The sequence below is a fragment of the Balaenoptera physalus genome (genome assembly GCF_965194825.1).
Source record: "Balaenoptera physalus genome assembly, chromosome: 21".
NCBI classification, from domain to species: domain Eukaryota; kingdom Metazoa; phylum Chordata; class Mammalia; order Artiodactyla; family Balaenopteridae; genus Balaenoptera; species Balaenoptera physalus.
In genome coordinates, this window is record NC_138902.1 from 13,224,082 (window position 1) to 13,251,786 (window position 27,705).

Sequence of the window (27,705 nt, forward strand, 5' to 3'; positions counted from 1 at the left end):
AATGTGTTGGAGGCTGAGTTGAGGAAAGGGGTGAGGAGTGGGCTTATTGAGTTTAAGGTCCTGACTGTCTGCCAGGCACCCAGGAGACACATAGGAGAAGGTCAGAAGGCCCAGCATCTCTCCTTCTCCCTGTTCGCTCTCTGAATCCTGGTCTTTTGGAGTTGGCACCCAAGAGCCAGTTTGACTAGTTCTTGCCCTGCCCAGTTTGGGCAACTGTTTAGGGCGTCTTGGTGTAACCCTGCTGGTCCGGCTCTTGTATTTACCTTTCGGTGATAATCAACTCTTAGATAATGAGCAGGTCCTGGTAGATGTGAAGGACTGTCTCACAGGAGGTGGCCTGGTATTAAAGGCAAGTGCATGGTATTTGAGAATCAAGAAGGGCTGGGTTCAAATCCTCGCCTGACTACCCAGTACCCATGTGACCCGGAGCACTTGCTTCTCCTGCTCCACCCCGAGTTTCCTCACCTGTGAAATGGGTTGTTAGGATGAACTGACAGTGTGCAGCAGCCTTGGTGCAAAACAGACTCTAAACATTTGTCAGTTTCCGCCTTCCTTTCTCGGGCTGTGCTTTGCCAAAGCACCCGATTGACTCTGGGAGTTCGGACCTCTGTCTGTCTTCACTCGGCTCCTTGAGGAAGTCATTTCCCCAAGGTGAGGCTTAGAGGACTTGTGGTGAATGATGGGGCGGCCGCAGAACCTTCTGGCTCTGACATTCCATGAATTTAGGAATCTGTAGATAGGTCTTCTGGTCATTTCTGTGTTCTTGTTACTCTCACTAGAAAATGGGGACATTTTTCTCTTTCAAGAAACAATGTTGCTTCTAGAAAAAAGGCTTCCCCTGGGAGGTATGTCACATCTCTGTGGGCACCTCAGCTCCTTCCTTGGTGATGGGAAAGAAGCAACCCCCTGCTTCCCACTCAAGGGAGTGGGAGGTCCCTTGAGGCCCTTGGTGGCAGGAGAACCCTTGAGCAGAAAGCAAGGGTTGGCCACGTCTCCCTAAAACCATCCGCCATTAAATAGGAACGTGCCCTGTGCCCTACGTTGTTCCAGAAAATTTAGAAGCCCCAGAAATGGACAGGCTGCTCCTGACTCACAGACACCCAGCGTGGTGCTGGGATCTCCTTTCCCCCTCTCTGCCCACTGCCCTGGCGTCTTCCTCTTCCCTCTTGGTGATGGTGCAACGACAGGGTGACTGGCCTCTCTCACCCGCTGCTGGGTCTCCAGTGCAGAGTCTGCAGCTGGGGGCCTGAGACCTGGCCGTATGGTGGAATCACCTTCGAGCTTTAAAAACATACTGGTGCCTGGGCCCTACCCTTTATGTTAAAACCCTGGGATGAAGCACGGGCATTCTTTGTATGAAAACATCCCCAGGTGATCCATACAGGCAGCCTCCCCACCAACCTCTGTCTCCGCTCCCCGCCTGCTGGCCCCTCCCTAACCCCTTCCTCAACTCCCTCCCCCAGGTCCTTGACTCCCTTCTACTGGGGACTCTTTCCTTTCGCTCCCCCCTGCACCCAGTTCCTGCCCCAGGACAGGGGAACTGCAGACTCAAGTGACACCCAAGTTCGAGCTTGAACAGGTCTTCTCGAAGGCACAGTGTTTGCCAGTGGTAGAGAGAAGCTGTCCTGGTTGTCCAGTATCCTATGAGGGTAGCAGGCTCTTAAGGACTGGTTTGCGAACTTAACCACCATGCAAATTGTGTTTTCATTTAAAAATCGAGTTGTCTCCTGGGTAGAGGAATAAGATGCTACTCATGTCCTCAAAGTGCTTAAAATCTAGCAAGAAGAGACTTAAACTCACAGTAAAATACACTCCAATACAAAACTCAGGGCTGGGAACTTCCCTGGCGGTCCAGTGGTTAGGACTCCGCACTTCTACTGCAGTGGGGGGCACGGTTTCGATCCCTGGTCGGGGAACTAAGATCCCGCAAGCCGCACCGTGTGGCCAGAAACAACAACAAAAAGTCCAGGGCTAGATTTTGTCATGTAGACCAGTGTTCTCAAACGTGGGCCTATTTAGAGGATGCTTGAAAAATGAATGTGCACTTTCTGACCGTATTCCACTTGATTCTGATTCAGTGTTTTTTCGGGTGAGGCTTGAGCCTGGGCCTTTTAAAACAGGCTGCCCGGGACAGGCTGATGTGCACCAGAGTTGGAGGATGGCGTGCACGAATTCAGGCGGGGGCGGGAGGGCAGGGCAGGCTGCAGCGGTGGACAGCAAGGCTTTGTGAAGGCAGGGCCTCCCATCCTTTCCCCGGGGGAGATGGTGCTTGCGTGGGCTCTGACACCTGGCCCTCCCCAGGTGCTGGCTCCTGGTGTCCTTGCCCTGACATCTGGCTGCGAAGCCCTCTGCTCAGGCAGCTGGCACATTCTTCCCGGCCCGGGAAGTGCCTGCCCCGGGCTGCCATCCTGGCAGCGAGCTGTTGTCATTCATCTCCGAGGTCCAGCAATCGGAGTGGACGCTGAGCCATCTGTCTGGATCGAGCCTCTGTGATCTTGGTGCTATTTTCTCCTGTCACTCACTTCCCCCTGGGTGGGGAGGAAGGTGGAGGGAAGCTGCATTTTCAGACATGCGTCAGATTTTCCTGGCTCCTCATGGTGGAGGGAGGTGCCTGTGAGCCTAGGAGCAGGCAGGCCGAGCGTGGGCCGTGGTGAGGGGCGTGGGGACACCCCCGTCCCAGGGTGGCTGGGCCGGGAGACTGATGTGGCCTTGTCTCTGAAGCGGGCGAGCTCAGGGGGGCAGGGGCTGAGGGTGGAGCTGCCCTCCCTCTGGAGGGTAGGGGGGGATGAAGTCGTTGGAATGGGATCAGCTCATATCTGGCAGGATGCACAGGTTAGTGTCTGAGTGGCTCCCCAAATCCCACTTCATTGCTTGTAATTCAGGCTAAGGCTCTGGAGGCCTTCAGGCTGCGGTCTGGGGTGAGGAGAGCAAGTTGAGCAAGAGTGGCCCTGAGACTTGGCATCTGTGTCTTGTAATTAGCGCTCTGGGTCGGGGATGGGAGCTGCCCTTTGCTGGGCTTGCGCTGTTTATTCTTATGTAACTCTCACAACAAGCCTAGGAAACGGGGCGGGGCGGATGAGCCCCATTTTATAGGTAGAGAAACTTGCCTGAGGTCCTAGGGCGATAATGTCTCAGCTGGAATTCCAGCCGCTCAAGGGTTTGAAATGACAGTGTGCTGCGTCTAGGGCATCAGCGTGGAAGTCAGGAGACCCGAGCCAGTTGTGTGACCTTGAGCAAATCCCCTCACTCATGAGTCACTTTCCTCAAATGCAGAACGGGGGCTGGGGGAGGGCCAGGTGCCCAGTGTCCAGCAGAGGCCTAGGGTGGTTCATGGCCTCCTCCGGGGCAGTGTCAGCTGCTCACTGGCCTTTTGGGGTGCTGTGGCTCCTTTATGGACTCTAAGTTAGGGATACAAGGCCTATCTGTCATTACCCAATAGAGTTTTTTCTAAAAAAAAAAAAGAAAAAACAAATGCAATCACTATGTAGTTAAAACAAATGTGTAAATCTAATCGTCCATATTCAAAATGCTAAATCAGCTACTCAAAAGCAGCTTTTAGACTTATGGCCTCATTTGCAAAAGGGAGGAGCTGTCCTTTCTAGATTTCTCTCTAAATTTCTTGAGCTCTGAGAATCCTTTCGTTGTGGTTTTATCTCCATCCATTTTCTTGTGAATAGGAAACTTCACACATTGCCTTTGTTTCAAGTGATGCATGTTAATTTAGGTAATTGGGCCTAGAAGGACACTCCCCTGCCACCTAAGGTATTTCTTAAGGGCAGTCTCCTGGAATGACAGGTCATTTCACCACTGACCCTTTAGGAAGTTTACTAAATCCCCATTGTCCTAGGTTTGCCTCTGTTTATTGCTTTGAGAAGACCCCAGGTCTTCAAAATGAGGGTTTCCAGGTTATTCTTTGAGGCCTCTGGCAGCAGTTTAAGAGGCCACCAGGAGCTATGGACACGTTCTCAGGTCCCTGTGGGATTGGATTTGCCAAGTTATAAATGAGAAACTCCACAGCTGTGATTTCTCATCTTGGCCATTTTTTTTGGTACGCTACCGCCCGTGTGTCTTCATCACTTCATTTCTGACAGTGGAGAAGTTAGAAAGCCAAAGAGATTGTGCCAGGGTAGAATACTGCCAGACAAGGTGCCTGTGAGTTTCTTGATGTTTTAATAGTGCACTGACTTAGTGTTTTATAGTGTACAGACATCATTCCATTTGGTACTCGTAAGTGTCCTTTGAAATATGTTTTCTCTTTTCTTTTTTTTCTATATTGTGTGAACCTGTACCCTATTTGTTAAGAAAAGAATTTGAATTTGAAGAATTACATATATATATATACATATATATATAAAATAGCTAACCCTTGTTCAGAGTCATCTACATACCAGGGACACTTCCAGGTGGTATAAATCTATTAACTCATCCTTAGAACTGTCTGGTGAGGTAGGTACCATTATTATCCCTCTTTTTACAGAAGGGAAAACTGAGGCTTAGCGGTGAAGGAACTTATTCACAGTCAAATGGTGGAGCCCCCAGTTTTAACCACTGTACTAGAATACCTCTCTATAATAAATGAGGCCAAGGGAAGTGTTAAGTCCACATACCCACGGCAAGAATTATCACTATTTTACAGACGAGGAAAGTGAGCTGAAGAATAGGTAAGGGACTAGAGAACGAACTTATGGTTACCAGGGGGGAAGGGTAGGGGAAAGGAATAGTTAGGGAGTCTGGGACTGACAGGTACACACTGCTATATTTAAAAAGGATAACCAACAAGGACCTACTGTGTAGCACAGGGAACTCTGCTCGATACTCTGTAACAACCTAATTGGGAAAAGAATTTGAAAAAGAAGAGATACATGTATACGTGTAACTGAATCACTTTGCTGTACACCTGAAACTAACACAACACTGTTAATCAACTGTACTCCAATATAAAATCAAAAATCAAAAAAGAAATAGGTAGGGTGACTTGCTCAAGGTTGCAAAGCCAGAAAGTGGCATCAACGGAACCAGAATCTTGGTCTTCTGTCTCTTAGTCGTGCTTCACTGCCTCAGATGGCATCCTTCTTAAAACGCAAAACATGTGTCTTTCAGAACCTGGCAATTGGGGCAGGAGCCGTCGGATCTTTGCAGCTGACCTACATCTCGAAGGTAATGTTGGCCTGGAGCTCTGGGGGTTCATGGTCCGTGAGTAGGTTGAGGATGTAAACCGGAGGAAGTGTCACACCTCGGGCATTGGCATCTGGGTATGTTGCTTGGCCATAAAGTGCTCTCCTTCCTCACGGTGGCCCGTGGAAGCTTGCGGCTGACCGGGGCGGGGTGGCCTGTGGTCAGCAGGTTCTTGGAGGGTGGCCTGCGGCCTCTCACTCCTGGCACCCAGCAGTCAGTGATGCTGCCAGCTCCCGCAAAGGAGGGATGGGGGGTGGGGGGAAGAGTGGGACGTGACTTTGTTTTTGTAATCGGGACAAAAAGGAACACAGACACAACAACGAAAACCCTGGTGACTGGAAAGGATCCTCCCAAATGGCGTGGTTGCACTGGCATGGCTCACAAGGAGCGAGGGCTGCACTGGGATTATATGCATCACCTGGACGGGATCGCTGTGGCGGGGAGGCTGCGAGCGCCCCGAGGAGGTTCCCAGATGAGCCAGGAAGCCACTCAGCGGCCAGATAAGGGCTGGAGGGTCCGGTGGGCAGGCCGACAGTCCATCCCCTCCCTGGTCCTGTTTGCACAGACAGGGCGAGAGCAGCCCCTCTTCCGTGCTGAGACCTGGGTGGGGCCTGGGGCTGGCTGCTGATGCCCAGACGTAGCTGCTGAATTCAGCTTTGTTTAGCGGCCCCTCCCTGGAGCAGGCACCAGCGCTGAACTGTGGTGCAGCAGTGATAAAAAAAAAAAAAAGGCTGGGAGATTTAGAGCCTCGTTAGAAAGAGGAGCTCTGTCCAGTGAGGAGAGCCAGGTGGCGCCCAGCCAGGACCGAGTTTCCGGAAGGCCCGCTCTCCCCACACACCCCTCACGTCAAGTCTCTTGGGGACCTCGGCTTCCTTGTCCACGTTCTCCCATCCTCAGGGGGATGAGGCCCTGATCTGAGTGGCCCCTGGCTCCTTTTTGGAACAGGCTTCGGGAGTCCTTGGGCAGCCCTCCATCTCAGCTGGGCCGGAGGTGGGAGCAGCTGCAGGGGCTGCAGGCCAGAGTCCGGCAGACACAGCCGGGTGCCAAGGCAGAAGCTGCAGGCAGTGTCTGAGCGCCTTAGAGGGAGCAGGGAAGGACGTGGGGAGGGGGAAGGGCCTGTGGAAGCAGGCAATTAGCATGCCTTGTGGTTAGAATGTGGCCGCCTCCCGGCCGAGCGGTCAGAGGCCTGGGCCGTCCCCTCTTCTGTCCTGTCTTGCTGAGAGCTCATTAGGTCATTCCGTTAGGAGGTTCAGAAAAAGAGGATTCAGAGGGCGGGGAGCAGAGAGCCTCAATATTAATGAAACTCCAATCCCTCTCCTGTTTGAGAGGCTTTTGTCGTCGTCGTTTTTCCTGATGGGAGAAGAGGGAATACAATCTCCTGCAGAATCGTGATGTATAAATGTAGCTCGGATGAGGGTTTCTAGAATTCTCAGCTTGGGAGGCTGCCGTCCTTTAGCAGGGGTGGTCCTGCCTTTTACCCTTCATGGATGGGAGAGGCAGGACTGGATGGGTTTTGCAAAACCCACAGCTGCCCCTGGGTCAGGTTTCACAGAGAGGAGAGCCTTTAACTGCTGCCTGACCCAATGTCAGAAAGCAGGGGTTCACCCAGAAAAACATGTAGCCGGGCGCTGGTATCAAATTCAGCATTCCGGGTTGCTCCTTGTTAACCCCTAGGTGTTCCCCCCCCGCGGAAAGCGTTTGACCGGCGGTGGCAGCCCGGCCGGAGCAGCTGTGTGGTCTGTCCGTTCAGGGGCGCTCCTTCTTGCAGGCTGGTGTTGGGAAGATGGGGTCCTTCAGAGAGGCCAGCAGAGATAAAGGTTCTTGTCTTGATGTCGTCCAGGCTGTGGACAGAGGCAGGACCAATTCTTGGGCAAACCAGAAAAAAATGGGTGCTGGCCTTCGGTGCTACCCACCTCCCCGCTTTGCCTGGGGGCCCTTCTCTTCCACACAGCCAGGCCCACCGTCCCACCTCCAGCTCGCGTTCCGTTTTGTCAGGGCCTGGCCCTTCCTTAACTGTAATGAAGACCCTCCTGGAACAGTGTTCCTGGCTTTTGCGGGGGCGGGGTGTCAGGGATCCTTTCCAAAGTCCGATGAAAAGCGTGGTCTCATTTCCCAGGTAAATCATGCATGTGTGCACGCACCCTGATTTTTGCCTGTGACTTCAGGGCCCCTTGACTCCCTGAAGCTGGTCCAGAGACCCCAGCTTAGAGCCCCTCCGACTGCTCTGGGTAGGTGGCCGCCGTTTCCCCTGCTCTTGATGCCACCTCGTGGGGCAGGGTCTCCCTGGACACGGAGGCCGCGAGCTGCACCGGAGCTCCGAGACCGAGACCGTGGCCTGCTGCTGCTGCTGCTTCTGCCAGAGGGGCCCCAGCTCCACTTCCGGCCGAGGGCAGACAGGGTGGGGCGGGCTAGCAGTGCCCCGGCGCCCCACGACTTTGCTGCTCCTGTGGTCTGTGCGCGATCTGATAAGAGCAAGTTCCTGAGAGTCTGTCGAGCTGTGGGGCGGCCTCGCTTGTGTCACCCTGCGGGTGACCCGTGCCCGTCCCTCCCTCACATCCTGACCGCCTCTCGCTGCCTTCTCACCGAGGACCCATCGGTCAACCACCGTCGTGCAGCTACTTAACTGCGGCCAGCGTCAGCCTCAGCCACGCTGCTTCTTCAAGAGCCTCTGTTCCTTTACTTCTTGTGAAGGAGGCTGCACGGCCTGTCCTGGTGACCAACAGACGGTAGGGGTGGGAGGAGTGGGGTTATGCCTCCCAGGAGGCAGGGATTCTGCTGGGGGGAAGCCAGAGCTCTACATCTTCATGGTAAGTGAGACCCCCCGCAACCCTGGCCCTTCTCTTGGAGGGCACAGCAACCAGTAGCTATGACTTCGTTTTCTTCTTTTGTCATTCCTGGACTCTAGGAAGGGGGCTAGTCATTCCACTCTGGCTTTGCCAATCGGGAAGCTGATCAGAGATGTTGAGGGTCTTACCCTTGCTCAACAGCCCATGGGGGCTGACCTGGAACTGACGTCCTGTTAATTCAGCAAGAGCTGCTTTGCCAAATAATCCTTCTGTGGTCACCATGAGGCAAATTATAGACGTGCATGCATGTAATCAGCGTACCCCCAACTGAACGCTGGATAAACATACAAAAACAAATGAAAAACCAGGCGATCTCTTTGAAAGCTTGGGTTCCGGTAATAAGCACATTCTCCCCGGATAGGCTGGTAATAAGTTGTGGTCAGAGTGGGCCTGTTTGTCACCCAGCCAGGGCGAAAGTGTCCACAGTGGTGCTCTCTCTTGTTGATGATAAATTGTCAGTGTCGGGGAGAAAGAGCACGTCTCCTAATAAGCCAGAGAAAAGTCTCGAAGCACCCAGCTTTTCACTGCCATTTGAAAGGCAAAGGTAGAAGGGCAGCCGTGAGATAGGTGGGTACTGAGGACCGGGATGGCCAAGGCAGTTCTGCGACGGTCAAGGTTATACAGGAACCAAGGGCAGGACGCATAGGAGCTATGGGCTCAAGGACCTGCAGGAACACGGATGCTGAAGGAGGAAGCGCATGAGTCACTGACAGATCAGAGCATCAGAGGCAAACAGGATAAAGGCACACAGTGTGGTTCAGATTGAATTCTGGGGTCTGAATCCCAGGAGAACAAGATGGCACGGGGGCCAGGACTCAAAGTCATGAGGCTCCAGCGCACAGTTCCTGGGAGTGCTGAAGATGTAACGGAATTTGCATTGTGTGTGTCTGTACTCAGGATATGGGGGCTTACCTTTGCATAAATCTTCATGTTTTTCGGGACTATTTAAACACTTTCTTAGGCCCTCTGTCCTCCACCTCACATCATGGTAAACATATCAAAATGCACCCACATCCCTCGTTGACTCTTAATTGTCTGGCTCTAAGATATTTGAAAGGATTTAAATCATTTTACTTTTGGAATGATTTGGCTGTAACTCATTTAATTTATGATGGGCTCTAATTTCTCAGCTATCATTTGCACATCCAAGGATTCTTATAAACCAAGAAAATCGAAGCTACTAACTATTTTTGAATGTAGTGCGATTTTTGTGAATGTTTAATTGAAACGTGAATGAAGTTGACTTAATGTGTGACATCTTGTAGGCGTTTATTTAAATACTTGTCAATGAGGTTGATATAATGTTATACAGACATTTAATTAAATATTTATTAATGTTGCATTTTTTTAGGCCCCGGAGAAGCTCACAAGGCCCTCAGCATTTTGCCCATCGTGCCAAGCACGGCACGGCTTGTATTGGTATGTGGAGTGGGTGTAAATAGCCCCTCCTTGGTTGAGCAGCTCCTGTATGACAGGATGGCTTAAGTGCTTCACCTGCACTGTCACATTTAATCCTCACCATAGCCCTATGAGAACGTGATTTACTAACCCTATTTGATAGAACAGGAAATGGGGGTCTGACGACTGGGCCGCCTGGGATTGGGGGCCTGGTGCTCTGGCACCGAAGCCCAGGCTGTACCGCCTGTCCTTCCTTTGATCTTTTATAGGCTGCCACCTTGGTTCCCGTCTTGAGTATTCCGGGCAGTATTAATTTTAATTCCCAGGTACAGTGGTGGATGCCTGCTCCAGGGAGGTTCAGCCTCCATCAAGGGCAGTCACCTAATTCCATATGATGGAATATGCTTTCCTTTATTTGTTCAGTGTATTTGAACCTGAATGAGGTGGGCTCACAACATGCACATACTCAGGAATATACATGTAAGAGGCAGGCTTGAAAGAGCAAGGTAACACAGCAGGAGATAGAAAAACCCTTCTACTTCAATACAGGTAGGTATGCTCTCTGATTCCATCGGCCCCTCTCTGGGCAGGTGGCAAGTGCTTATTTTCATGGTGAAACAGTCAGGGTAGAGATAAGGGAGATTGATCAGTTGTCCCAGTGCAGTGAGTGACGGGCTGTCTCACCTTTCTGCGAGCTCTGATTGGAATCTATGTATTTGTGACAGTTCCACCTTTAATTCGCAGAGCTGTTTAGGGAGGACGTTGGTGGTTGGGAGAGGAGTGGAATCTTGCTCGTGTGAATGGGGCCAGTGCATGTTTGTGGTCCAAAGAGAATTTTATCAGGACTCTGGATTTTAAGAGTTTTTGCAAGGATGAAGATTCAACACAGATATCAAGATAGTGATTATCTCCGAGGGGTGAGGACGGGATTCTATCAGGGAGGGGCACACAAAGGGCTTCTAAGAAATAGGACCGATAGTGGCTTATTTCTTTTTTTTTAAAAATTATTTTATTATCTTTGGCTGTGTTGGGTCTTCATTTCTGTGCGAGGGCTTTCTCTAGTTGTGGCGAGCGGGGGCCACTCTTCATCGCGATGCGCGGGCCTCTCACTATCGCGGCCTCTCTTGTTGCGGAGCACAGGTTCCAGACGCACAGGCTCAGCAGTTGTGGCTCACGGGCCTAGTTGCTCCGCGGCATGTGGGATCTTCCCAGACCAGGGCTGGAACCCGTGTCCCCTGCATTGGCAGGTGGATTCTCAACCACTGCGCCACCAGGGAAGCCCCTTATTTCTTGATCTGGATGATGAGTACAGGGTTTCCACTTAATTATTAGTTTTTAAAATGTTCAAATATGTCTTATATACTCTTCTTTTTGTATAAAGTTTTCCCAATTTAAAAAATTTGAGAATAAAACCCCCCACAACTTTACAACACTGTTGGAAACACATTCATGTTTCTTTTATTTTTCATTTGATTTAGGTGAGCATAGCCACCCCAAAGCAGAAACCCAAGACTCCGTTGTGCTTTGGTGAGTACTGAGCCCAGGATGGGTTTTCTGCACACTCCTACAGCTGCTTCCTCTTTCGAGTGGAGACAGTCCTGTGACCTCATGTGACTTCTACCCTGTGTGTGTGAGTGACTGCTGTCCCAGCCATGTCCGTGGGTCTCAAGTGATACTCCTTTCCTTGGTCTCCCTGCAGAGATTGTTAACAGCATGAGACAGAGGCACAGGGGCCAGTGATGTCTCAGTTTTCCTGGCTCCGCAGGGCAGGGTGCCGGGTATCTACCTGAAGTTTTCGGGAACCTTCATCTCAGAGCAGAGTAATGGTGTGCTCAGGAAACGTGGAGACTCGAAGGAGTTGGGGGATAATAGAAAAGAAGGAATGTTCTGTTGAGGGTCTTGTTGCCAAATGAGTGACCAGTGGGAGTGACACAGGAAGCAGAGCCACTCAGTGGAGGCAGGTCATTGAATCATCAGTATTTAATTGCCTTCTACTGCCTTCTCAGTGCTGTACTGGGTGCTACGAGCAGATGCTAACAGATAGCTTCTGTTGTCTGTCTGGTTCTAAGTGGGAGCTCCATGAAGGCAGGGATGCTTCTCTGCTTTGTCTTTGCTGTATCCCAAGCACTTGTGTGGTTCCTGGCACACAGCGGGTCCTCACTAAATATCTGCTGAATGAATAAATGAATGAACTAAGGGATTCTGTGTCTACCCCACAATGCTCACCTCCTCCAGTTCCGGCTTATTTATGCCTGGAAAGTAAAATGGTCCTTTGAGCTGTCCCCTTTCCCAACTTCAGGTTGCTTCAGACTTCTTTTGTGCTCTTTCTCCCACTCCCTTTAAATATCATGACCAAGCTCAAACATGACTCTCAGATTTTGTGGTCAGCGGATCTTAAAAAAAAAAAAAAATGAACCCAGAAGTAAATTGTTGACTTTATGGAGTGCTCAGAGGAAAGACCAGGTTGAAAATGAGGTCCAGGTCACAGACTTGATGGCAGGCAAGCTTAGTTACATTTCTCAACCACAGACAAGACCCCTAGCCTGGGTCAGTTGTGCCAGTGGAAACTGGGAGCACTGGGGCCAAAATTATATATATATCATCATGACTGTCAATCTCTTGGCGCCTCTGAAAAGCTGTCCAAGCGTGTGTCTTGTGGATGGTGGATGAGCCGCCTCACTGCACAGCAGCACGTTAAGGCTATTGTTGTTGTCTTGTGGCCAATGGAATAATCCACACCTTTTAAGAATGAGAGCCCGCTGCTTCCCAGATATTCACGCAGGTGACTTTGCACCGTGGGAAACGTCTTCGTCTACGTGGCGGGGATCCTCCGCCCTGCTAGTTGAAGCGCCTTAGTTTTGTGGAGTCCCTGTGTTGTGTGTGTTCTGACTTGGGTTCTTCTCTCTTCGTCCCCGTGCCTTTTGCAGTCATCAACGCCCTCTCGCAGAGGTATTTTCTTCAAGCCAATGACCAGAAAGATCTGAAGGACTGGGTCGAAGCCCTGAACCAAGCCAGCAAAATCACTGTACGTATGATCTTTCTCCTTTCTGGAGGGAGTCAGGGCCTCTTCCCCGGCACGGGAACGACCCAGATGGCGGCGGGGACTTTCCCAGGACCCTGTTCCAGACTAGTTCCCCTCCCTCTTCTCACACCTTGGCTGACTAACCACAAGTTGAACTGAGAGTCTGAGTTTGAATCAAGTTCAAGGGGAAGTTTATGGAGTGTCCCCTTTGTGCTTCCTGGGAGGGCTCCTGGTCGGTCGTGGTTTGGGTCATTCTGGGATGCTGATTCAGAATGTGGCGGGATTGGAAGATGGATTGCTGACTCCGAGAAACAGAGTAAAGGAAACTCACATGAGGAGGGAAGTCAGAACTTTTTCCTGGCTTGGGGGAGACTCTTCTGACTTTAAGAAGCCACCTGGGGACCAGTCCAGGCCATCCACCGACCTGTCCTGGGGAAGCCTTCCGTTTATAAGCACCAGTTTACTGGCTGTTCTGTGAGGACTCTTGTTTTCCTTGACTTGGCTAACTCCTTTCTTAGAAATACAGAAAACGAAAGGGAGATGGGTAGGGAGGAAGAGAGGGGGAAACTATGTTTGGGAAAAAACTAGACCTTTAACCGATAATACAGGCAGGCTTCGGGCATGCAATCCACGCTTTGCTGAAAAGCTTGATTTTCTGTAACATACAGTCAGAAATGCTTACATTCTAGTGACTTCTGGTGACAACCAGTCTGTGCTGGGGCAGATCATTCTCCCCGGTATCTCAGGGTTCCCGTGAATAAAGTCATAGAAGAAACCTGTACACTCTACCCAGCGCTTGTGATACCGCACCCAAGCAGAGTACAAAGCGGATTTGCTTGTTGGCTCGTCATTCTGATAAATGTTGGTAAACCTATGAAAAGAGAGAGGAATGGCGGGGTGGCACGGGGGAGGAAGCTGCTAACGCCCTTCTGCTACCCACATGTTTGTGTGTGTGGCTCTAGAATGCTGACTTTAGTAAAGGTTTTCTTCGTTCAAGCTGAGGTCTTCACCCTTCTGTGTCTTCCACAATTTGGGGAGTTTCTTTCACTGTCTAATACCTTCTTCTCATTAAGTGTTTCCTCCCTTGGTCCTGCCTGCTGAACAGGGCTACACAGCCCGCAAGGCAGCGGTGGCCTCTTTGCCTTGCTGTTGTGCCTTGAGTCTAGAGTTGCTCTAAGCGGCTAGTTCCCCGTCCTCTTTCCTGGCCCCACTGGACAGAAGTGATAGGCGACAGGAGTGGGAGGGAGCGGGATGGTACCCAGAGGCCGGGAGTCCAGAGGCCTGCGGGGAGGGCACAGCCTCTGCAGGGGCTCCGTAACCTCCAGGGTCCCCCTGACTTTCCTTTGCTCCGTTTATACACCTCTTCACTCCTCCTGCCAAAGGTCCCGTGCGACAGAAGGAAGAGGAGGGGTACCCTACTGCCTGATTACATGCATTTTTATCTTAGGGCACCTTGTGTGCAAAGTGAAGCATCCCAGGGGGGGATGCAGAGATGAAAGGAACAGACAGCGTATCCAGTGAACCAAGCTTTCTCACGGGCCACATCCTTCACCCCTCACGTCACTCCTGTGAGACAGGTGCATTCACTGCCATTTTTAAGATGAGGAAAACGGAAACGAGAGTCTTGCCCCAAATCTAGAGTTTAGTAAATGGCAGAGCTGGGGTTCAAACCCAGGACCTTCTGACTTCCAAGATCTCAAAGAGTTTATAAATATATGAAAAATGAGCAGCAGTTGTAAAAGAGGTTAGATTACACACCACTTTTATATCCATGGCTTCTTTTAGCCTTGTGAAAACCTTAGGTAGGGAGAGCAGGTATGATTATCTCTGTTTATAAACGAGGCAGTGGAAGTGCCTGGAGATCAGTGATTCTCCCACGGTCAGGAGCCAGTTTTTCTGCCCGCAGATCACTGGTCATTTAGTGCTGGGTCATTGAGTTCTTATGATTGAAGATAATGGTCGACATAATGGTATTTAAAGAATTGAGTCCGCTTGGAGTATCAGTATTCCTGTGTTAGTTTTCTTGGGCTATCGTAACAAACTGCGTGGCTTAAAGCAACAGAAATGTATTCTCGCATAGTCCTGAGAAGTCTGAAATCAAGGTGTCGGCAGGGCCCTCCATGTGCCCCCTGAAGGCTCAAGGGGAGAATCCTTGCTTGCCTCTTCCAGCTCCCAGTGGCCCCCAGCCGTCCTTGGCATTGCCCAGCTAATAGCTGGATCCCTCCATCTCTATCTCCACCATTTTATGGCCTGTGTGTCTGTGTGACCTCTCCTTTTAGGAGGACATCAGTCATTGGTCTTAGGGCCCACCCTAAACCAGCATGATTTCATCTTAAGTTAATTATATCTGCAAAGACCCTATTTCTAAATAAAGTCACGTTCTGAAGTTATGGGTGGACAATTTTGGGAGACATTATTCAACTCACTAAAGTTTTTCAAAAGGGTTGAAAATTGAGCAGTAAAAGTAAAGCACAGCTTACCCCCGTTCCCTCCCAAGTTGGATTATTCCTTGTAGCAATCTAGCCATGCCTGGTGGGAAGAAAGATGAGTCCTTGCAAATTTCGTTTCACGTTGCAAATGGGAACCCTGTGGACCTCCCCCATCAGAGGACCCTCCACGGTGGGTAAAAGGGGTCCCACCTTTCATTGGGATTCTGGGAGATACACAAACCAAGAGGATGAACTTGTTTTCAAGATCTGGAGTGTAGTTATTGGTGAGTTTGCCCTCCACAGGCTGATTCAGAGTCTCAGGAAATGGAAACAGCTTTGCAGAGGCTCCAGGTGGTTGGCCAGAGGCAGCCCACGATGCAGGGGCGTGAGTGGTGACAACCAGCGGTTCTCCGGGTGGGCTGACGGGTTGAGAGGCAACACAACAGCCAAGTCACCAGGAGTCCTCTTCTGGCCACCGTGAATGCTGAAAGGCCACTTCCCTCCTTCTTTGCTGGGTTTCAGGAATTCATTTGGGTCATTTGGAGGCAATTGTGTTGTTCCACAGTGATTATATCTCCGGACACCCCAGCACTAATCCACATCCCTAAAGAATTCTATCATATCAGAGCAAAACACAGAGAAATCGGAAAGGGTGGTCCAGGTAGGTAGGTAGGTAGTGGTGTTTAGCAGTGGGGCAATTACTTCATTTCAATGAGCTTTAGTTTACTTCATCTATGAAATGGAGAAAATAAGGCCTACCTGATAAGATCGCCTGAGATGAGAGATAATGCAGTAAAGAGATGGGTACTGTGCCTGGCACTGAATAGAGGCCCAAAGCAATGGGAGCTGTGGTTGTCCCTCAACCAGAAGGAAAGGACAAGGTGGATTTCTGGCCCAATCTGGAGAGGTGGTGGGCCGAGCTCACCATGGTCTAAGCTGAGTGCACAGGCCAGGAAGAGGGGCCCTGTCTCCTTTCTGGGGCCCCAGTGTCATCATTGATGGTCTTAGTCCTTTCAGTAGATGCCAGTGGGTGTGGCCCTTGGTCCCTGTCCTTGGCAGGCAGAGTTCTCCTATGGCCCTGAGCTGTGAGCTCTTTTTTTTTCCCCCTGTGGCTTGCAATAGTTTATTTAAAAAAAAATTTTTTTTATTTATGTATTTATTTATTTATTTTATTTTTGGCTGCATCAGGTCTTAGTTGTAGCATGTGGGATCCTCTGCTGTGGTGCGTGGGCTCCTTGGTGCGGCGCGCGGGCTTCTCTCTAGTTGTGGCGCACGGGCTCCAGAGCGTGTGGGTGCTGTAGTTGCGGCTCGCGGGCTTAGTTGCCCCACGGCATGGGGGATCTTAGTTCCCTGACCAGGGGTTGAACCTGCGTCCCCTGCATTGGAAGGCGGATTCTTAACCACTGGACCACCAGGGAAGTCCCTTAATTTTTAATTTTTATATAGTTTTTAAAGGTTCCTTTCCATTTGCAATTATTACAAAATATTGGCTATATTCCCTGCGTTATACAATATATCCTTGGGCCGTGAGCTCCTGAACAGTCTGGATTCTTAGGTCTTTCTAGCTCCCAGGGCTGTAGAAGAAGTGGAAGAGGATGTTAGTTTTTCTCGTGGTGTCTGCAGTTACTTTCCTGGCAGATCCACACGGGGCATTGAGTCCTTGTGAAGAACAGGCTTTTTTTTTTAATTTAATTTAATTTAATTTTTTATACAGCAGGTTCTTATTAGTTATCTATCTTATACGTATTGGTGTATACATGTCAATCCCAATCTCCCAATTCATCCCACCATCTCCGCTCCCCACCCCTCCACCCCTGCTTTCCCCCCTTGGTGTCCGTATGTGTGTTCTCTACATCTGTGGAAGGACAGGCTTTGTGGTGCTGTGGGTACTGCATCGGCAGCGTCAGGGGCTGGTCTCTGTCTAGGTATTAATCGGCGTTGGGCAGATAACTGGACTACTCTGGGCCTCTCTTGTGATGAAAAATTTTCCCGTATAAATGAGAAATGGACAAGGAGGAAGAAAAGCGGCAACATGAACGAGGATAAATGACCTCGCGTTGGGAGGATGTTCAGGACTGCGGCAAACTGAAGAATCCGTTCCCCATCCTTAGAGCGGACAGCTGCTTCACTGGAAATCAAGATTTTTACGTGAAATATCCCAGATTTTGACAGCAGATTGAAAAACACACTGGATGGGACAAATGAAACACAGTTGGGGCAAGTCTACCTTTGGGCCACCAGTTTGCAATCTGTGGTCTCAAACTTGCCCTAAAAATTCCGTGATTCTTTCATCAGCAGTGGTGCTCGAACTCCGTCACGGAGAGGAGCAAAGATAACTCGTTCCGCAGAAAGGGCTGCATTTGTAAATGTTAGCACCATTTATAAAAAGTTACTTAGAATATTCTGACAATTAAAATACTTTTGTATTTTTATTCATATCTCTAAAGGGTTGAAATTTATATCCTCTATCATTTGATGACCGTGACAACTCTATGACTATGTCACTCAGTTAGTGACAGGTCAGGAGTTACACCCCAGGCCCTGGGGCTCCAGAGCTCATGCTCCCCGAGTCCTGGACCATATACCACAGGCAACTTACCCACTGCTGAGCGTGCTTTCTCCCGTCTTTATGTTCCTGGCTCCTTTTCGTCCTCCAGGCTACTGTTTCAGCATCTTCTCCCCTTGGAGACCTCCACCACCCACACCAGCCACGCCAAGCATTCCATTTCAGGTCGTTCCCCTGCTGCTGTCAGTCTCAGCTCCTGTTTATCGTCTTCATGGCATTCGCCACGATTTGGAATTATTCTGATTGTCAGTCTTGCTCTATATTTTTGGTCGGTCTCCCTGATCAGCACGTTATGTGGTGTGAGGGCAGGACATGTGTCTGTGTTTGCTGGTTTACCTTTGGTCTCTAGCCAGGCAAGGGCTGACTCATAGTAGGTGCTCAGTACATTTGTTGAGTGTGTGTGCGCGTGTGGTGGGCGTGGCTTGCTGAATTCCTCGTATACAGGTTTGGATGGATGGAAGGGTAGCGGGGAGAGGGGCGTCGTGCTATAATTTCGTACATTAGCTTTCCTCCCCTCCCCCCTCCTGCTGTTGCCTCCCCACTTTTCCTAGGCCTTCTGTTCCCTGTTAACTGTTCTGTCATTCTTCCCAGGTACCCAAAGTTGGGAACCTGCCCCTGACGACCGAAGTTCTCAAGAGCCTAGCAACTCCTCTGGCCCTAGAGAAGAAGCCACAGGTGGCCTACAAGACAGAGATCATCGGAGGCGTGGTGGTACACACGCCCATCAGCCAGGTGCTGGGGCCTGGGGCTGCCAGAGGGTGGAGGGGTTCGGGGGTGTCCGTGGTGTGTCAGTGACATGACAGAAGGGCTGGACTGAGGAAGGGTGAGGGTAGTGGAGCCAGTACACATGGGGTGGTCAAGAAACTACCGGCAGTGCAGAAATTGAGGCCACCGCATCTGCAGCTCTGTGGCAGTACGGCTCTGCATCATCCACGGGGACCGGCACTTGTGAACCCCGTGAGAAGTGGGGTCGAGGATGGCTGGAAACAAGCCCCACTGTCCCTTGGCCTCGTCCCGTTTGCGTTCAGAGTCTTCCCTTTCTCCCGGGTCTGCCCAACCTCCCCAGCCTTGATCTGTGAACGCACCCCGTACAGTGCCTCCCCGGGGCAAAGCCAAAGGTTTTTTTTTCTGGTTTCTTTCTTTCTTCCTTTTTTTTTTTAGCATCTTCATTGGAGTATAATTGCTTTACAATGGTGTGTTAGTTTCTGCTGTATAACAAAGTGAATCAGCTATACATATACATATGTCCCCATATCCCCTCCCTCTTGCGTCTCCCTCCCACCCTCCCTACCCCCCGCCTCTAGGTGGTCACAAAGCAGCAAGCTGATCTCCCTATGCTATGCGGCTGCTTCCCACTAGCTATCTGTTTTACAGTTCGTAGTGTATATATGTCCATGCCACTCTGTCACTTCGTCCCAGCTTACCCATCTGGTTTATTTCTTACTTGACTGCCATCGTGGCCCAAGAGGAAGAGATGATTGGCCGGAGAGGGTGGGGTCAGGGGTGTGGCTGCGTCAGGAGGGGGAGGCGCTAATCCTGCAGCTGTTTCCTTGTAGAACGGTGGGGATGGGCAGGAAGGGAGTGAGCCCGGCTCCCACGCCATCCTTCGAAGGTCTCAGAGTTACATCCCCACGACAGGCTGCCGTGTCCCCACCGGGCCCCCCCTCATTAAGAGCGGCTATTGTGTGAAGCAAGGGAATGTGGTGAGTGTCCGTGCGGGGGCTGGGAGGGGGTCTGGGGACCCCGGCAGCCAGTGGGTGTGGGCGAGGCGGAGGGGAGGGCAGTTTGCAAGGAGGAGCGTGGAGCCAGCCACGCCCAAACCGCCCAAACCAGGGAGAGGCTGGGGTGGGGAGAACTCCCGCCCCGCAGCTCGAGGTGACCCGAGGAGTCGCCCCATGAGAAGTCCTTGCCCCTGACCCCCAACGTGGGAGCCTGGCTTCGGTGGGGCGGGGTCCCCAGGAGCTTAGAACCAGAACGCACCCCCGGAAACGCTGGGAACTCTTCTCACATCTGGCTCTTTACCCTTTATTTCAGCGCAAGAGCTGGAAACGACGCTTCTTTGTGCTGGACGACTTCACCATCTGCTACTTCAAGTGTGAGCAGGTTTGTAGTCACTCTGGGGCCCGCCTGAGAGGCCATGCAGGGCAGAGGCACAGGAGTCGCACCCACGTGTGTGTGTCTGAGCAGAGATGTGGGCACACAGCCTCCGGGGGTGCTTGTGTCTAACCTCCGTCCGCCTGGTGTGCGCATCTTCACGGTGATGTAAAGTGGCCTTAACTCCCTGCCTTCGTGGTCAGGGCCACAGAGCATCTTCTTAGATTTCTTTCCTCTCTCGATTATTTTGAGACCTTGTCTTGTTTGCGACCTGGTTTCAATCAGTCATCTCTGATGATGATGGCTCCTGGTCTGGGCGTGGGGCTGACAGCCTCATGCACTCTCTCTGTTTCCCCCCAGGACCGAGAACCACTGCGTACCATATTCCTCAAGGATGTTCTCAAGACCCACGAGTGTCTGGTCAAGTCTGGGTAATTGTCTCTGCTTATTCTTCTCTGGTCAGAACTCCGTGTGCCCTCTTAACTCTTTTTTTTTTTTTTTTAAACATCTTTATTGGAGTATAATTGCTTTACAATGGTGTGTTAGTTTCTGCTGGGTAACAAGTGAATCAGCAATACATATACATATATCCCCATATCTCCTCCCTCTTGCGTCTCCCTCCCACCCTCCCTATCCCACCCCTCTAGGTGGTCACAAAGCACTGAGCTGATCTCCCTGTGCTCTGCGGCTGCTTCCCACTAGCTATCTCTCTCTTTTTTTTTTTTTTTTTAATTTTTTATTTATTATTTATTTATTTATTTTTTATTTTTGGCTGTGTTGGGTCTTCGCTTCTGTGCGAGGGCTTTCTCCAGTTGCGGCGAGTGGGGGCCACTCTTCATCACAGTGCGCGGGCCTCTCACTATCGCGGCCTCTCCTGTTGTGGAGCAGAGGCTCCAGACGCTCAGGCTCAGCAGTTGTGGCTCACGGGCCCAGCCGCTCTGCGGCACGTGGGATCTTCCCAGACCAGGGCTCGAACCCGTGTCCCCTGCATTGGCAGGCAGACTCTCAACCACTGCGCCACCAGGGAAGCCCCACTAGCTATCTGTTTTACGGTACTGTATGTAAGTCCATGCCACTCTCTCACTTCGTCTCAGCCTTAACTCTTCTGTTACTCCCCTTCTGAGGCTCTATTCCGGAACCTTCTTCCACGAGCAGGAAGGTGTTGTCTCCCTGACATCTGTGGCCGACTGTCCACATCCGAGCTGCCGCAGCTGTGAAGTGGCGCTGGGCAAACCCACCCTCTTCCCATGCCCTTACTCTCACTCGTGAAATGAGCCTATGTGATACTTTTCTGATGGAGAAAAAGGAAGGATATAGAACAAAGGAGGGAGAGGTGCTTCTCAGGTGTCAGCTGCTCATCTCACAGGAGGACTGGGCTTGGAGGTGGAGGGGGGACCGTGCCCTTAATCACTTGCTTTTCAGTGCATCTGCTCAGACCCCTATGTATGCCAGTGCCTCTGCCCTGAACTTGGTATGCCTTTCTCTTCTCCTCATTTTGACAAAGTCCCTGATGTCTTCTTAACACGAGGCTGATTCACAGCAATGCTCTTGGGCAGGATGAGGAAGTATTTTTACTGTGTTCCTCTTTCCACTAGGAAATGGTCACCTTTCCAGTGCCACAGAGCGTAGGACGAGTTTGGGACCTGGGGCCTCTTCGAGGGCTCTCCCATATCCGACACCCATACAGGTGCCCCTGGAACCAAACTTTAGAGACCCAAGGGCATCCGGGCATCTAGCAGTCCTCCTTTGGCCCTCAGTCTGCAGTCTGTAAGGGTGTTATATTGAATCTCCGTCCCACGGACTGTGCATGCAGAGCCTGCGTCCCCAGGGAAGCTGTTGGCAGCCGGCTGACTGTTCTCACATGAAAGCATGGGAGCGTCTTGCATGAAAACGAGGTGTTTTGTGGCCCAAGGAAGCAGGGACTGTCGTGAGCCTTGCAAACGGCAGTTGCAGAGTATGGAAGATTAGGGAAGTTCCCACGGACAAATTACCATTCGTGAAAGGTGCTACAGATGGAAGTTGCAGAAGTGTGGCTCCAGAGGTGACAGTGGGTGGAGGAGAGATGGGGCTTGTTCCTGACCCTGGAGGCCCGTGCAGGTTGATGGGTGTATTGGGGCAGCTTAGGGAACCCAGATAAGGTTCGTTCCTAAGAGCGCTTTGCACTTTGCCTGAGCCAGAGTCAGACTGAACTCCGAGGAATAGAATTGAGGGAGTTGAAGATCCTCGGGGAAGGAAGTTGCCGAGGCTCTGCAGGTTCCAGGCGTGTGAGACTGGGGTCTCCCAAACCCAGTCACGGGGGTCAGGGCATCTGAGTAGTCAGTTAACGTTTTGTTGAATTGAATTGAGTTGAATTAAAAGGCGACATGTAGCCTGAGAAGTAGATATGAAAAGGGTGGGGATTTCCTCCCTGTTTTGCTTTTACCTCCTCTGTAGTAGATTGCATGATTGTGCTGTATGTGCATGAATAGTTCAAAAGTTTAAACCATCTTATCCAGAAAGAAGAGCCATCTCCACTCAGATACTCAGAAAGTAATTGTAATAGCTAATGAAATGCATTTCAAACGGCCACTGTGTGACGTTCATTGTACCAGGTGCCTCATATAACTTATGAGACGCCTTATATAACTTATAACTGATCTTTGTGGTAAGAAGCTTGATAGAGGAGGGCTTCTGATTTCCCTTTTACAGTTGGGGTAGAAAGGCTCACAAAGTTGTAAACATATTCCTAAAATACCTTTTCCCAGTGGAGCCAGGATTGGGCCCCAGGTCTGTCTGAGCCCTGATTGCTGTCCCCGCCCATGTGAGTCTTCAGTCTCACGCTCCTCCTTTGCCCAGGAGCCCATGTCACTGGCAGCGCACCTGCCGTTTCCTTCCAAGTCCTGATTCCTGAAGCCAGCCCTGCCTGTGATCAGTCCTTTCTTTCTTTTTCTTTTTCTTTCTTTCTTTCTTTTTGTTTTTTTTTTTTTTTTAATTTTTTGACCGCACCACATGGCATGTAGGATCTCAGTTACTCAACCAGGGATCAAACCCGGGCCGCCCTGCAGTGGAAGCACAGAGTCTTAACCACCGGACCGCCGGGGAAGTCCCCCTGTGATTAGTCCTTTCTTGGAATTATTCTAACTCTTGGCATATAACACGCAGTCTAACATCTGACTGTATTGTTTTGCTTTTTTATGTTCTTTCATGGGGAAGGAATTGGATCTTTTACTCCTTTTATGTTCCCCACAGTGACTGGATACACAGAGCAGGCATTTCACCCTGTAAATAATTTCGGCCGATGGGAGGTTTGTGGTTGAGCATCAGCTCCCTCTCGCCTTCTTCCTTGCGGAAGCAGGGTCCCTCTTCCAAACCTCGCACCCACTGTGAAGCATCTTCAAGTGGTCGCCTCTCTCCTTCCCTTTTTCCTCTCGAGCATCCAGTCCCCTCCTGAGAGCAGGGATTTGGTGAAGCTGATGCAGCTGCTGTGTGGGTGGAGAAAGGCTTTGGAAATAAGAGATTCAGGTCCCTTAGGAGAGGCACCTGGTGGTGGAGTAACTAAGAGCGTAGACTCTGGAGTCAGACCCGGTTTCAAATCCTGGCTCTGCCGGTTCCTTACTCCGGTGCCACGGACACGTCACAGAACCTCTCTGAGCCTGGGTGTCCCCATCCATAAAGTGGGGAAAGTCTTAACTGCCTCATTGGATTGTTGGGAAGATTGGATGAAATAACACATTAAAAAACACAAAGAACAGATTGGTGGTTGTCAGAGGCGGAGGGTGGGGAGTGGCCGAAATGGGTGAAGGGGGTCGAAAGATACAAGCCTCCAGTTATCAAATCAGCAAGTCCTGGGGATGGAATGTACAGCACGGTGACTGAGGTTGACAGCACTGTATTCTATATTTGAAAGTTGCTAAGAGAGTAGATCTTAAAGGCTATAATCTCATCACGAGAAAAAAAATTTGAGTGTTACGAGGCAGTGATCATTTGCAGTGTATACAAATATGAAATCATGTTGTACACCTGAAATGAATATACTGTTTTTTATCTTACAAATACACCGTTATATGTCCATCTCTCAATAATATATATGTATATAAAAATATATATATTTAATGGAGCATAATGGACATAGAACAGTGTGTGCTTGTGTATATATATGAAACCAATAAAATTTTCATCTACTTGACCCTCAAATAAAAACACTTGAAACAGTACTTCTCACCAAGCACTTTGTATCAGTACATCTGAGCCACTAAAGAAACACACAGTCGTAGACAGTGTGGGGTGCATGTGAGGCAAGAGGTTTTGGAGGCCAAGGAGCTTTGTCTTGTTAGAACTGGTGGTGGTGTGTATTGGGGAGGGAGATCTATGGGGATGGTTAAACCACTTGAGACCCTCCAGGAAGTGAAGCTAGAGGAAACCCTGTAATGCCGTCTGAGGCAGGGCAGCAGGAGGAATGGCCTGTGAACCCCCTTTTTAGGGTAGGGGGCACGGGTACCTGCCTCAGGGTGAATCAAGTCCTCAACGGGTGACCAGCATGCCTGGTAACTTTCTATCTCTTTCTCTGTCTAGCGATCTGCTGATGAGGGACAACCTGTTTGAAATAATAACCAGCTCCAGGACCTTCTACGTGCAGGTAAAAAGCTCGCTGCCAGAAGACGCTGACGTTCCTTCTCTGTGGATGGTGTACTTGTAGGCCTGCCTTTCCCTTTGCTTTCTCTTTTATTTTGTTTGAAGTTTCTAGGTGGTAAATTTAGCCCCCGATAGTCAGTCCGAGTCCCATTTTATTCTAAACAGGATGTTTGCCAAAAGCTTCCCAACCGTAAAATAATAAGGGCGGGTTGAGCCGCTACACTGGGGAATGTGAGTTTGTACCAGCTGCTCGTAGCTGCTGGGCGCCAGCTCAGCAGAGAAAAGGAGAACTGGTCAGTGGTTTCACTTCTCCCTTGGAGGGTATTTATAAGCCCCGTCTATGTGCGGACAGTACTGTGTGACTGTGTGCGGAAGGACAGAAGCACAGAGGGCCCTGTGCGGGCACCAGGTGCACAGCCAGCTGCACAGAGAAAGCCATTGTTTGGGCTCCGACGGTTCGGCTCTCAGAAGCGTCTCCCCTCCACCCACAGCCTTGGAGTTCTCCCAACTCCTTCTCAAATCATAGGAGCTAGAAAGGCAGATTTCTAGCCTCTAGCACGGCCTAGACTTTCAAGGCCAAGTCCTCGCTGCAGCCTGCCTAGCCGTCCACAGAGCGTGCCTTGATCCCTGCAGCCTCGCGGTGACGGTGCCCGTCTAGCGCCAAGACTGCCATGGAGTGTGTTGGTTGAAATGTGGGGCTCCCCGACCAAAGCTTCTCAGGGTTCCCCGCGCGCTCCCCACTCAACACGCTCCCTTTCGCGAGGTCGACCCTCACCCATTTCGTGAGCAGCAGGTCCCTCTGAGCGGGTCCCCCTGCCTGAGCCCAGCAGACATGATAGCAGCCTGAGGCGTCTGTGTGTTCCGTTCATTTGGACAAGCATCTGGGAAGAGCTGTGGAAAAGTGCTGCTGGGGCCCTCGAGCAGCCTGCACTGCCGTTCAGGGACATGGTTGAGCAGTCGGTGCCCCAAAAGAGTTTCCAGTTCTTGGACTTGACAGATAGTGGTAGAGCCTCCTCAGGGTGCCGGGCGTTGCCTCATCCTGGGGACCCCGCGTTCAAGAGAACGGATCCTGAACCCGAGGAGGAGATAGTCAGGTAAACAGGCAGTTAGAACAGGGTGCTGAGGTGGGGAGGGCGTGTTGGAGAGATGAACACAGGGGAGCTTTCGGGGCAGTGAAGCTGTCCTGTGTGATACTGCAGTGGCAGATGCGTGAAATCGAATTTCACAGCACAGAGCATAAACCTTTAATGTATGCAAATTAAAAAAATCATTTAGGAGGTCAGGTGATCCTAGCATGGCATGCAGAATATGACCAAAGAACCTCATTGTGTTACAAGTATGAAACAACCTCACTCATGGGGGTGGGGGAATAAAACAACAAAAAACAAAACAAGAAAACAGTGTGAGAAGGGCTACCCTTAGAGTGAGCAGTGGTTGCCATGGGAACTCCAAGACGGGTACCTCCCCCAGTCGTAGGAGTCAAGGGAGGTTTCCTGAAGGAAGATACGCCGAAGCCAAACCCTTGGAGGAAGAGTGGCCCAGGCAGAGGGAACAGCAAACCACAGGGGTTAAAAAAGCTTGGAGATGAAAGGGGCACAGGTGCTAGGAAGCTGATATAGAGGGCCCGTGGCCCGTGGGCCTTGTTCAGGAGCTTGTATTTTATCCTGGGAGGTAGGGTCCTTGGAGGTTAAGCTAGGGGAGTGACCCAATCAGATCTGCCTCCTAAAAATCCCACTTGGGCCAGTGACCTAAGAGCCTTGTTTTCCTCATCTGTAAAGTGGAGATGAGAGCCCTCAGTCCCGGTCCTGTTGATGGGATGCTGGCGGTGAATGTCCTGTCCAGTGCAGCGGAGGGGAGAGGTAAGAAAAGGGTTAGACAGGAGCCAGGGAGAGCAGTTGGAAGGCTGTTGAAATGGTTTCAGTGAGGGATGAAGGAAGCCTGAACTTGGATGGATGGAGAAAAGTGGAAACATTTGAAGCTATTGATGAGTCCTTTCCAGGGCTTGAGAGTTGATTGGATGTGGGGTGAAGGGAGCGATTATGCTGGGGTTAAGAGTCTAGAACAGAGCCTTGGACTGGAGATAGTGATTTGGGAAACATGAACGCCAACCAAAAAAAAAAAAAAGTTCAGAAGACACTGCATCATTGGCACGAGTGTCTGCACATTGACCAGAACCTTATCATCATTTATGTCCTACTTTGCCATCTGCTTCCACATTTCTAGGATAAAAGAGCACTCAGATCCCCCTGAATAAATAAATGAGCGAATGGACAAATCTGTGTATAGCACCAAAACTCAGAATAGAAGGTTGGAGAAGAGTAGAGATTAAAACTCTTTAAGAATATGTATTTATTCATTTAAAAACAACAACTATAAACTCATTTATGTTAACACAAGTAACATTTAATGAAAAATAACGCTTTCTAAAACAAAAAAAGCAACAGGAGTAGCATTTTTTAAAAAAATATATTTTTGCAAATCTCTTGAATGGCTGGTTTATTAGAAGACAGCAGGATTCTCATATCTGCTTCTGCACTCAGTCTGTGGCCATATGTTGTTTTGATGGAAGAGTATGAAGAAAATCTGGCCCCGCAGAGACATGTATTTGGAATAAAGGGATATTTTAATAGCTCTTTCAGATAATTGTGGATCTTCTTTGATTCTATACCGAAACTTGACAAATCGTAGTTTCTTAATGTTTAGGTGCTGTGTGGAATCAGAAGCTGATGTCAATAAACTTTCATACTCTTACATTAAAATCCGTTGGTCAGTTTTGCACTTTGAATGGATCATATGTGGCAGGGCTGTATCTAAAGGTGGGATTGGTTCTTGGGGAGAGGTAGGGGTTATTAGCTTGTTGGAAAGGGAGGGCTGCAGAGGTTGGGAATAAGATTAAGACGGAGATGCCTAAAGCTTTTGGATAGCTGCAATGGAAGTAACCAGAGGTACATATGGGAAGCCTTTTATTGATGGCCCGTTAGAACTCAGTGCTTGAAACCATTGCAAATGTTATGATATCGGGCTCATACCAGATCATCAAAGCTTATCGGACTGCAATAAAACCACAGACTGCAGTGACTCATTTAATACCCTTTGTTCCTCTCACCTCAAAAACTGCCCTCAAGGACAGAAACCCTACTTTTCCTTTTGAACCAAGCAGCAGAAACATGTACACACTTAAGCAGACCAGGAAGAGACAAAGGTATAAGCTTGGCACTTCCCTTCTTGTACTATTGAGTTTCAAGGCTTTTTTTTTTAGTCTCTTAGTAATTCACCACAGGGTGGGTGGATTTCAGCTCTGTGTTTTACTGGTTCATGGAGCTACCTTTGTGATGTGGTTTTAAGATATTTTTGAGTTTTTGATGAAAGCTAAGCACAGGCTTTCCATAAAAGATAGATATACACATACACTGTAATTTTTGCATATAATTTTTGAGGTTTCACTTAATTTCTGTTGCCAGTGGAGTCCAGTTCTTAAAACTACTAATAGAGATTTAAACTGTGATCTTAGTAACGTAATATCCTATTTCTTCTCATGTGGGATCAGTATCTGCTTTTCTCTTT

General features: G+C 50.0%; 1 protein-coding gene across 3 annotated transcripts in view; it reads left to right on the plus strand.

Annotated features, from left to right (window-relative positions):
- The window catches only part of PLEKHA2 (pleckstrin homology domain containing A2), a 55,985-nt gene that overhangs the window by 19,785 nt on the left and 8,495 nt on the right, over window positions 1–27,705 (plus strand). For all 3 annotated transcript variants that reach the window (XM_082444171.1, XM_082444172.1, XM_082444173.1), the window contains exons 3-10: window positions 5,101–5,157; window positions 10,898–10,946; window positions 12,347–12,444; window positions 18,028–18,168; window positions 18,993–19,139; window positions 19,471–19,539; window positions 19,891–19,961; window positions 24,082–24,145. In XM_082444171.1, the coding sequence (XP_082300297.1) occupies window positions 5,101–5,157; window positions 10,898–10,946; window positions 12,347–12,444; window positions 18,028–18,168; window positions 18,993–19,139; window positions 19,471–19,539; window positions 19,891–19,961; window positions 24,082–24,145 (696 nt within the window). The remainder of the gene's footprint in view (window positions 1–5,100; window positions 5,158–10,897; window positions 10,947–12,346; window positions 12,445–18,027; window positions 18,169–18,992; window positions 19,140–19,470; window positions 19,540–19,890; window positions 19,962–24,081; window positions 24,146–27,705) is intronic.